At 56.0% G+C, this 11,120-nt stretch overlaps 1 protein-coding gene across 1 annotated transcript; it reads right to left on the bottom strand.

Moving 5' to 3' along the window:
- Positions 1–2,454: 2,454 nt before the first annotated feature.
- Positions 2,455–5,381, bottom strand: DRD4 (dopamine receptor D4). The gene is made up of 4 exons (XM_028094199.2): positions 5,112–5,381; positions 3,449–3,561; positions 2,862–3,358; positions 2,455–2,711 (listed from the first exon to the last, which is right to left on the bottom strand). The coding sequence occupies exons 1-4, from the start codon at positions 5,379–5,381 to the stop codon at positions 2,509–2,511; spliced, it is 1,083 nt and encodes a 360-aa protein (XP_027950000.2). The 3' UTR covers positions 2,455–2,508.
- Between the last annotated feature and the right edge of the window lie 5,739 nt (positions 5,382–11,120).

The raw sequence follows: 11,120 nt of genomic DNA, 5'->3' as shown, positions 1-11,120 counted from the left end.
GGGCACTTCTCAGCTCTTGGCTGTGTACTTGCTTCCCTGCTTCTCTGGGGTCGGGGGAGCACATCAGCCTCAGCAGAAGGGATCTGCACCCAAACCTGAAAATGCTCAAAAAGCAAGTGCCAATCCCCCTGCAAGGCGTGTTCCACTCCCCACCCCCACCCCCCGTTGGACTGGCTCCGTCCTGGGGTGGGGGCAGCTTATTCTCCCCCTCCTCTTTAAGACAGAACCCTCATGGGGCACCTGGCTGGCTCAGTCGGTTAAGCGTCTGACTCTTGATGTCAGGGTCATGAGTTCAAGCCCCATATTGGGCTCCACACTGAGCATGGAGCCTACATAAAATAATAATAAAAAGAAGATAGAACCCTCAGGAACGCACATTTTGGGGGCAGTTTTTCAAATTGTATCCTTTCTAGACCTGTGAAGTGTTCTTTGGTGGCTTCTGGAAATTCCTGGGGGGGTGGGAATCAGGCTTTGTTGCCAGTCCTCAAGAGTTCTGTGTCAGGGCTAATGATGGCATCTCCTGCTGGACGCAGCCTCGGGAGACAGGCAAGGGTCCGGCTTCTGTCAGCACAGGCCAGGCCCTTCAGGGCACCGTGGGTCTTCAGAGCCAGGGCTCCAGGGAGCTGCAGGCTGGGGTGATTGGCATCGGTGGGGCGGCTGAGTGAGCTGGGTAGTCAAGGCCCCTCCAGGGGCTTCCCGGTCAGCCAGGCCCCCTGTGGCTCTGCATGTACCCCGCCCCCTGTGCACCTTGTCCTCCTCTGTGGGAGCTGCAGGTTCTGCCTACAGGGCCAGTGGGGACCGTACAGGTCCCCAGCAGCTCCCAGCTCGTGCGGTTGGTCAGTCCTGCCCCCACAGATGAGGACACAGCGTGGGACACAGCCAAGGTTGGGAGGTGCCCACAGCTGCCTGGCAGGGGGAGGTGCTGGTTGATGGCAGGGCTCTCCGACTACCTGAGGTGGCTCCACAGGTGCATGTGGAGGGAGCATCAGAGGGCACGGGGGGCCCCTTCCTCTAACCTTGCCTTCAGCCTGAGGGCCCCAGTGACCCTCCCTGCTCTTTACTTCAAGTCTGAGACCCCCAGGAGGGACCATTGGCCCAGCTTGGGGCAGGTGTCTGTGCCTGGGATGGCCAGCGGGGGCAGGTGCTCAGTTGTGCTCCTGAGTATTGGGGCTACTCCCTGCGGGGGACCCAGGGTGTCTGCTGCAATTGTCCTCACACTTTGTGGGCAAGAAGGTGCCAGAAACTCAAGGAGCCACCAGAGCCAGGGTCTGCCAGGTGCCCCTTGCCCCACTCCCTCTGAGACCCTTCTCAGCTCACCCCTCCCCGAGCAGGGGAGGGTGAGCACCCACAGGCGGGAAGGGGCAGCCCCGTGCTATTGTGAGGTCGGGACCTCACAGCCCATAATTTCTCATGTTCAGAAGAAAACTTAGTGCCTCAAAGCATAGACAGCGTCCCTGGCACGGGCATAGTAGCCCTGGAAGGCAGAGGTCCTCCCCAAGACCGGGAGAGTGAGATGAAGTCCAGGTTGGAGGGGTTGAGAGCTGCCCCTCCTCCCCAGGGTCGGGTCTGTGCTGTGAGCACAGAGGGGCAGCTCAGTGGCTCTGCCAGGCCTTGGGCCAGGCACCTCCTCCTGCTCGTGGGAGGTGGGCCCACCCAGCACCCCCGTGGGCCTACCCAGCACCCCGGCCCCATTTCCTCAGGGCTTTGCACATTATCACAGGCACGATCTGTGCTCTGACCTGGGGGCAGCGGCCAAAGCCCAGCTAGCTGAGTGGGGCGTGGGGCCACCTTGGCTGTTCCTTGCAGAAGCAGGGGGCCGGTCTGGGTGGGGCCTGGCTGCTGATGGGCCCACTGTGGTGGTCTTCCCTCTGGGGAAAGGGTAGTCTCAGGAAACTGCCGTGCTCAGCCCCAGGGCAAGTTCCTCTCTGCAGGACAACTGTCCACACTCTCCCACTGAGAGAGGGGCAATGGCTGTGGGGTGGGGGATGAGGCTGCCCGCCCGCAACAGCTGGGGGAAGGGTGCAGCTGGTGGCAGGGTGTGTCAAGGAGGGAACCTTTTGGAGGAGGGTGAGCCTGTAGGCAGCCCCATGAGCAGAGTTCTGGCCTTCCCAGGCAAGGGCTGCCCCGGTTCTAGAAGTTTCTCCTCCAGCAAGGCTGAATGGGCCTCCCTGGAGCACAAGCAAGAGCTGGCTTGCCTCTCACCTCACCCTGAGCCTGGAGCCAGCGTTGTGGGGTCTATTCTCCGGGCTTCCTCAGAAGGAAGGGGGTGCTTAACTGGCTGGGGCCGGTTTAGTAGGGTCTGGGCTCGTGGGGCAGAAGCTCCTCCTCCTTGCCCCTCGCACACCCTCCCCTCTCTGTCCTCCCCACCCCCAGCCTTCCCAGCAGGTGTTTAGGAAGGTATTGGTTTAATCCGTCATACAAAACGGCCCCCTCCCTTGCTGGGGTCCTGCCCCCTGAGGCATGGCCAGGTCCTCGCAGAGGACTCTGGGGGTGCGGGTGAGGGGCGGCTCAGCAGCAGCCGCGAAGGGCCTTGCGGAACACCGTGCGGAACTCGGCGTTGAAGACAGTGTAGATGAGGGGGTTGAGGGCGCTGTTGACGTAGCCCAGCCAGGTGACCGCGCTGACCAGCTGCGGAGGCACGGCGCAGGCGGGACACAGTGCCCGGGTGATGTGCACCACAAAGAAGGGGGTCCAGCACACCAGGAAGGCCCCTGGGGGCAGGGGGGGGGTGGTGGAGGGCGCGGTGAACCAGGGTCCCTGCTGCACCGGCCCCGCCCCAGCCCCAGCGTCCTGGGCACCGTCTCCGGCCGTGGGCGCTGACACCTTCCACTCCGCCCACCGACCCCGGGGTAGGTACCCACCGACCACCACAGGCAGGACCCTCATGGCCTTGCGCTCCCGGCTGGTGATCTTGGCGCGCCTCCTTTTGCTTCCCTGCAGCGGGGGCTCGGCCGGGATGGCGTCGGGGGGCGCAACGGCCTCGGGGGGCGGAATGGCCTCGGGGGTCTCGGTGGCCTCGGCGGGCGGCGGGCCGGGGCCGCTGGGCCGGCGCGGCGCCCGGCCGTGCAGCTTGGCGCGACGGGCGGCCTCCCAGCGCCGCAGGCCCCGGAACGTGGCCCAGTAGAGCAGCAGCATGAGCGGGCAGGGCAGGAAGAAGGAGCACACGGACGAGTAGACCACGTAGTCGCGGTTCTCCAGGCGGCATACGGCGGGGTCGCGGCCGCGCGCGTCGTTGAGGCCGCACAGCACGGGCGCCGCCACCGCTGCCGACAGCAGCCATGTGGCGCCGATGAACAGCGGCTGGCGCCCGCCGCCGCTCTGGCGGTTGTAGCTCAGCGGCACGGCCACGGCCACGAACCTGCGGGGGGCTCGGTGAGGGCGACCGGGACAGGGGAGGGGCGCGGGGCGGGCGGGGAGGGGGCGCGAGGTGGGGCGGCGGCCGGCTCACCTGTCCACGCTGATAGCGCACAAGTTGAAGATGGAGGCGGTGCACAGCATGACGTCCATGGCCATGAGCGCATCGCAGAGGCCGGGGCTGAACAGCCACACGCCGCCCTGGACCTGCGCGCGGGAAGGGGCGCGGCGGGGCGGGCAACAACAGACACGACCCACTGCCGGTCTCCCCGGCACCAGGAGCCCTCACAGCCACCTGGGCTGCGCTCTTTCAGCGCAAAGTGCAGCGTGCCGGAGGCCCGCTCTCCTGGGGTGCGGGCAGCCTTCCCACTAAGCTGGGCGAGATACCCTCCCAGAAAGGGGGAACCCTTTCTGTTAAAGCCAGAGAGGCCTGGGGAGCCCCTGGAGATGGGGTCTGGATGGTTGACGACTCTGATCTTGATGCTGCGGGGCTCGGGGTAGGGAGGCGCTCCCCCAGCAGGCCCGCCCCCTGGAGCATGAAGCCCCCTGGGCCTGTTTCCTCCCCACAGGATGGCGAAGAGTCAGCCTGTCTGGTTAAACTCTGTCACTGCTCTGGGACCCCACAAGTCACCTCACTTTTGTCCCATCATCTGTAGAATGAGGGTAACGATAGTATCCACATAATTGCTCTCCTCAGAGAGCATGAGTTAAAAGATGTAAAGGCCTCAGCACCGTGCCCTGTGCCCTCACCAAGGGCAAAGGAACAGCCAGCCACCCCCCTTCTAAATCCCCTCCCGCTGATTTGGGACGATTAGGAGCTTAAGAGCTGTCACTGTGACATCTGTCTGTGGCTCCGGGGGAGGGGCAGGTCATGTGTGCCCTTGTCCTGCACAGTCTCTCCACATCCACTTCAGAAAAACTGAGTCTCCCCTCCCCCACTGCCCGGCTCGCTGAGTTCCCAGCCCAGGCCTAAGCAGCTTTTCTCTGCCCAAACTGGAAAGCAGACAAGGGCTGGCACCAAGGGGGGATCCATCCGAGGGCCAGACCTGGTCTGGGGATGGAGGCTTCTGGGCCCTGGTTCTTGGCAGGGGCTCTGGACCCCACACCAACCCCTGCTTTCCGTTCCAGCATCAGGGCAGGGCCTCCCGTTCCTCCAACCCTGCTCACTTGCCCTCAGCTCCTCGCAGCTGAATGCCCCTCCTGCTGTGGGCAGAGTATGTGCGTGAGTGAGGGTCTCCTTCCCTGGAGTGCTCTGGTGTGTGCGTGGTCCTGGTCATGCCTGGCTGTGGCTTTGTGCAGTGATGTGTATGTGTCTCTGTGCCCCGGAGGGGGGGGGGTGTAAATCTGAATCTGCCTGTCCATCTGCCTCCCCTGGGGAATGGAACCTCAGCTGAGGGGGTAGTGGATGGCTGGACTGCCAACCTCGCCTGTTTCTGAGGTTGGCTGGCTTGAAGGGCAAAGGCATCTCTTGCGTAGGAGACGCCAAAACAGGGACAGGAGAAGAGAGGCACAGAGGAAGGCAGGCAGACAGCCAGCCAGCCAAACAGGTAAACTGACAGCGAGATGGGGGGGTGGGGGATCAGAGGGGACCGAGGCCCCAGTTGTCCTGGGACCAGGCCCAGCGTCCCTGCTGCCTCCCCGGCTCTAGGTTCCTGAGAAGCCCAGTGGCCGCATGGCTCTGGGTCCTCACGGTGGAAGGGGACAGGGGACGAAGGAGCAGGTGAGGAGTGCGCGTGCGGTCCTGAACGCGGGCTCACCTCGGAGTAGACGAAGAGAGGCAGCACGAGCAGGGCGAGTAGGAGGTCGGCGGCTGCCAGGCTCACGATGAAGTAGTTGGTGGGCGTCTGCAGGGCTCGCTCGGCCGCCACGCTGACGCACACGAGCGCATTCCCCGCGAGCACCGCGCCGATGAGCAGCACGCCCCCCGCCAGCGCCGCCGCCGCCGCGGGAGTTCCCGCGCCGCCGCCGGTTCCCGGCCCGCGCCCCTCCAGCAGCCCGCCCGCGTCCGCCGCGCTGCGGTTCCCCATGGCGCACCTGTCCCCATGTGCCCCGGCGGGCGCTCAGCACCGCGGACAGTGCCCGAGTCGCGAACCCGGGAGCCCCGCCCCCCAGGCACGCCGCGAGCCCGGCCGGAGTCCCGCCCTGATCCGCCCGGCTGGGTGGGCCCCGAGCGCTCTAAGGTGCACCCGGTCTTTGCCAGTCTTGGACTTTCGCGCTCCGGGAGACGGGCAGGTGGACAAATGCAACGGCCCTTAAGAGAAGAGTTAAGCGAGGTGATTGGCACGGGCGGGCCCAGCATCGCCCCGCGCCGCGCAGGCTTGGAGGTACGGGCGGGTCTGCGCTCTGGGAAACCCACCCGGATAGGAGGTCGGCCGGACCCGCCCTCGAGGTGTGCAGGCACCCAACGCCAGCGCCCTCCCGCCGGGCCCCAGACACCCCCGGGTCGGACCTGCGCCGGAGGGGTATCTGCCTCTCAGGGACGCCCCAGGAGGCGCCTCCATGCGGAGGCGGGGCCGCTTCTCACTCCACCCTGTTCCCAGGGCACCCTGAGAGCACCCTTCTCAGGCCAGTTCCGCCAGACAGCGGGAGACCAAAACTCCTTGCCCGCCTCCCCCGTGGGTCCCCTGATGGGGCTTCCCTCCGTTCACCCGACACAACCTCTCATGCCCCAGGGCGTCCCCCACCCCGCAATGACTGCAGGCCCCAGTCTGCGGCCCTGCACCCTATCCCCTGAAGCAGCCTCTCGTCCATGACGGGGACCCTGCCCAGTTACTCTCCAACAATGGCCACTGCCGTGTGCTGACTTCCTAGTCTGAAATGAGATAACAGGAAGGAGCATGACAAGCGCTCACCAAACTTTGCAATCGTCATGGTTCTGCCTGCTCTTTAGACTCACATTACCTGAGTCACTGCCTTCTTCACCTCTCAGCCTGCACCTGCCAAACCCACAAACTCACTGGATCTTGGGGCCATCTCGGGTCCATCACCCCCACCTGCCAACACATGACTGTGGGAGCTCGGTGGGGGGGGGGGCCCTCTGGGGGCAGGGTCCCAGGTCCGTAGGTAGGACTATTGTAGACCAGATGCACAGGACACAGAGTTAGCCAGAGACCGCTGTGCATGACGGAGTCAGCCGCGGCTGCGCTCGCGCGGATACAGAAGTGCACGGAAAGAACATACGCGGAAAGTGCGTCACAGTGAGAACCTATTATGGACTTACTAAGAGGGACACAAAGCCTGGAGCCCGTCCCTAACGGGCCCGTGAAGTGGGCCCTCCACCTGCATCACTCTGTGGGACTGCCTGATGCGCATCCACCCTCCTCAGTTTCCGTTTCTGGCTGCCTCCACCCTGGGAGGCCGGGAGAGTCCGGATGGGCCTGGAGCACAGAGCTGTTGCCAGGAACTCCGAAACAGCAGCGGACACAGTGGCCCGCTTGATGAGCTGAGCATGTGTGTATTAAAGAGAAAACAAGGGGCACCTGGGTGGCTCAGTCAGGTGAGCGCACCAGGCTCTTTATTTCCGACTCAGGCTCCTGAGATCAGCCCCGTGTCGGACTCTGCACTCATCAGGGATTCTGCTTGAGACTCCCTCTCCCTCCCCCTCCGCCCCTCCCCTCTGCCTCTCCTCTTGCATGTTTGCTCTCACTCTCTCTCTCTCAAATAAATAAATAAAACCTTAAAGAGAAAACAAGGACTCTGGGGAAAAAAAGCCGTAATGATAGTCATAATGGGTGAAATCACGTGGATCTAATATAGGAAAGGTGGGGCGCCGGGGTGGCTCAGTCGTTAAGTGCCTGCCTTCAGCTCAGGTCGTGATCCCAGGGTCCTGGGATCCAGCCCCACATCGGGATCCCTGCTCCGCGGGGAGTTTGCTTCTCTCTCTTTCTCTCCCTCTGTGATCTCTCTGGCTTTCACTCTCTCTCAAATAAATTAAAAACAAATAAATGGGGAAAAAAAAGAAAAGTCAGATACATGATGTGAAAATATTTTCTCCCAGATTGTAGCTTGTCACTTCATCCTCATATCAGAGTTATTTTTTTACGTATAAGGTATGAGCTGAGGCTCTTTCTTTTTTTCCTTGCCTATGGCTGTCAGTCAGCTGAGCATCATTTCTTGAAAAGACTATCTTTTCTCCGTTGGATTGCTTTTGACCTTCTCTCAAAAAAATCCCTTGATTGTATTTGTGTGGGGCTATTTTTTTACTCTCTCTTCTATCCCGTTGTCTACAGGTCTATACGTCTGTCCTTTCAGCTAGGACAGACAGCCTTGACTACTGTAGCTTTATAGTAATTTGGGAAATCAGGCTCTAGCAGTCCTTGAACTTTATTCCTTCACAAAATTGTTTTGGCTATTTTAGTTCTTTTGTCTGTATGTATGGATTTTTTAGAAGACTATTTATTTATTTGAGATAAAGAGCGCACAAGCAGGGGGAGAGGGAGAGGCAGGCTTTCCGCGGAGCAGGAAGCCCCACGTGGGGCTGGATCCCAGGACCCTGAGATCATGACCCGAGCTGAAGGCAGACGCTTCACTGACGCAGCCACCCAGGCGCCCTGCATATGTATGAATTTTAAAATCAGCTTCTCTCTATCTGCAAACATAGTCCTGCTGGGAATTTGACTGGGGCTGTGTTGAATCTATGCAACTAATTTAGGGCAAACTGACATCTCAATGATGTTGAGTCTTCCAGTCTATGAACACAAGTATATCTCTCCTTTTGATTTCTTTCATCAGTATTTTGTTTTCAGCCTACAGATCCTGCGCATATTTTGTAAGATTTATAACTAAATATGTCATGGCTTCTGATACGATCGATAAATGGTTCTTTCTAGAAATATCATTTCCAATTGTTCATTGCTAACATGTAGAAATAGTTTTGTGTCCTTTGTTGTTGCTAAAACCTATTAATGCAAGGAATTTTGTTCATCGGAATTTCTAAATAGACCATTGTATAGTTTATGAGTAGAGACCATTTTATTTCTCCCTTTCTAACCTGGACGCCCTTCCTTCCGACCTTTCTTCCCCTTATTTTACTAACGGGAAATTGAACATAATGTTTTTCAGAAATGATGAAAGCAAACATCTTTGCCTTGTTCTCAGTCTAATGGGGAAAGCTTTCATCTTTCACCATTAAGTGTCCTGGCAGCTGTGGGGGTTGGTTCCTCATTAAGTTAAGGAAATTCTATTCTTAATTTTCTGAGAGGCCTCAACACAAACAGGTGTCGAAATCTCTCTAATACTTTTACTGCATCTGCTGAGATGATCAAATGGCTTCTCTTCTTTAGGCTACTGATGTGGTGAAGCACAGGGATGGGTTTTGGAATGCTGAGCCAGGCTTTCCCTCATGGCATGAAGCCCATTTGGTCATGGCATTACCCACCTTTTCATATAGCGCTGGATTCAATTCGGTAATGTCGGTCAAGGAGTTTTGTGGCCATGGTTCTCTTTTCTTCCGTTGTTTCTGTCTGGTTTGGGGTTGGGGCAGCAGAGTAGTGCTGGTTTCCTAAATTGAGCTGGGAAGTGCTCCCTTCAGTTCTCTTTTCTGTACCAGATTGTGTAGAATTGATATTAACTCTTCTTCCTTCAGTTGGAGTAAGTTGCCAGCGAAGACATCTGGGCCTGGAGTTCTCTTTGCTGGATGAGTTCCAACTATGAAGATCAGTTTCTTTAATGCGCATGGGGCTGTTCAGACTGTCTCTTCTTTTTTTTTTAATTTTTTATTGTTATGTTAATCACCATACATTACATCATTAGTTCTTGATGTAGTGTTCCATGATTCACTGTGTGCATATAACCCCCAGTGCTCCACGCAGAACGTGCCCTCTTTAATACCCATCACCAGGCTAACCCATCCCCCCACCCCCCTCCCCTCCAGAACCCTCAGTTTGTTTTTCAGAGTCCATCGTCTCTCATGGTTCGTCTCCCCCTCTGACTTACTCCCCTTCATTCTTCCCCTCCTGCTATCTTCTTCTTTTTCTTTTTTCTTAACATATGTTGCATTATTTGTTTCAGAAGTACAGATCCGTGATTCAACAGTCTTGCACAATTCACAGCGCTCACCATAGCACACACCCTCCCCAATGTCTATCACCCGGCCACCCCATCCCTCCCACCCCCCACCACTCCAGCAACCCTCAGTTTGTTTCCTGAGATTAAGAATTCCTCATATCAGTGAGGTCATATGATACACGTCTTTCTCTGATTCTGTCTGTCTCTTCTTGAGGGCGTGTGGTAGTGTGTCTTCCAAGGAGTTGATATGTTTCATGATAGTTTTCAAATGTAAGGGCCTAGAGTTGTTTATATGTTCCTTTATTAACCTTTTTATACCTCTGAGGTTTCTGTTGCCAATGCCTCTTTCATCCCTTCTATTCTAAAGTGTGTATTTTTTCTTGGTCAGTCTTGCTAGAGGTTTATTAATTTTACTGATCTTTTCGAAGAACCAACTTTTGGTTTCATTGATTTTTTTCTATAGTTTGTTTTGTTTTCAATTTCATTAATTTTTGCTTTTATTTCTATTCTTTCTTTTATCCTGTTTGCTTTGTGCTTAATTTTTCTTTTTCTAGTTTATACGGCCATTGTTTTTCTAACATAAGCATTTAATGCTATAAATGTCCCTCTGAGGTGCATCACACACGTTTCTGTGTGTTCGATCAATAACGTTCAGTTAAAAATATTTTCTTCTTTCCCTGAGACTCCTGTGATGCATGGTTACTTGGAACTATGTTGTTTCGTTTCCAAATGTTTGGGGATTTTTTTTTTAAGATTTTTATTTATTCATTCAAGACACAGAGATACAGAGAGAGAGCATGAGCAGGGGAAGAGGCAGAGGGAGAAGGAGAAACAGGCTCCCCGCTGAGCCAGAAGCCAGACGTGGGCCCAGGATCCTGGGATCATGACCTGAGCTGAAGACAGACGCTTAACCATCTGAGCCACCCAGGCGCACTGGAGATTTTCTTATTACCTTTCTGTTATTTACTTCTAGTCTGTTCCATTATAGTGAGGAAAAAATGCTGCGTCGGACCTCAATTCTTTTGAACTTGTTAAGGTTTATTTTATGACCCAGAATATAACTAATCTATCTTGACAAATGTTCTGTGTGTACTTGGAAAGCATGTGTGTTCTGCTGCTATTAGGTGGAGAGGTGTGTAAATGTCAGTCAGATCAGAATGCAGCTCAGCAGACCTTCTATGTCCTTGCCAATTTTCTATCTGTTCTATTAATTACTGAGAGAGGAGTGCTGAATCCTCCACGTATGGTTGTGGGTTTCTCTATTTCTCTGCTCAGTTCTAGCCGGATGTACTTTGAAGATTTCTTGTGAGGTACATACACACATTTAGAAGAGTGGCCACGAGGGGCTCAGAGTCAGGGCTCACAATAAAGGGGTATGAGGGAATTTGGGCTGATCGAACTGGTGATGCTTACAAAGTTGAATACATTATTTATTTATTTTTAAAAGTTTATTTTTTTTAAGACTTTCTTCATTTATTTGTCAGAGACAGAGAGCATAAGCAGGGGGAGGAGCAGGGACAGAGGGAGAAGCAGACTCCCCGCTGATCAGGGAGTCTGACAGGACCCCGGGATCATGACCTGAGCCAAAGGCAGACACTTAACAAATTGAACCACCCAGGCATCCCAAAAGTTTATTCTTTTAGTAAGCTCTACACCTAATGTGGGGCTCAAACCCATGACCCCGAGATCAAGAATCACATGCTCCTTTGACTGAGCCAGCCAGGTACCCTGAATACATTTTTTAAAATTCATAGAACCAC

This window comes from Eumetopias jubatus, unplaced genomic scaffold (assembly GCF_037043125.1).
Source record: "Eumetopias jubatus isolate StellerSeaLion01/CBP00866 unplaced genomic scaffold, mEumJub1_p1.0 scaffold_13, whole genome shotgun sequence".
Lineage (NCBI taxonomy): Eukaryota > Metazoa > Chordata > Mammalia > Carnivora > Otariidae > Eumetopias > Eumetopias jubatus.
This window is presented reverse-complemented; position numbering and strand designations above follow the sequence as displayed.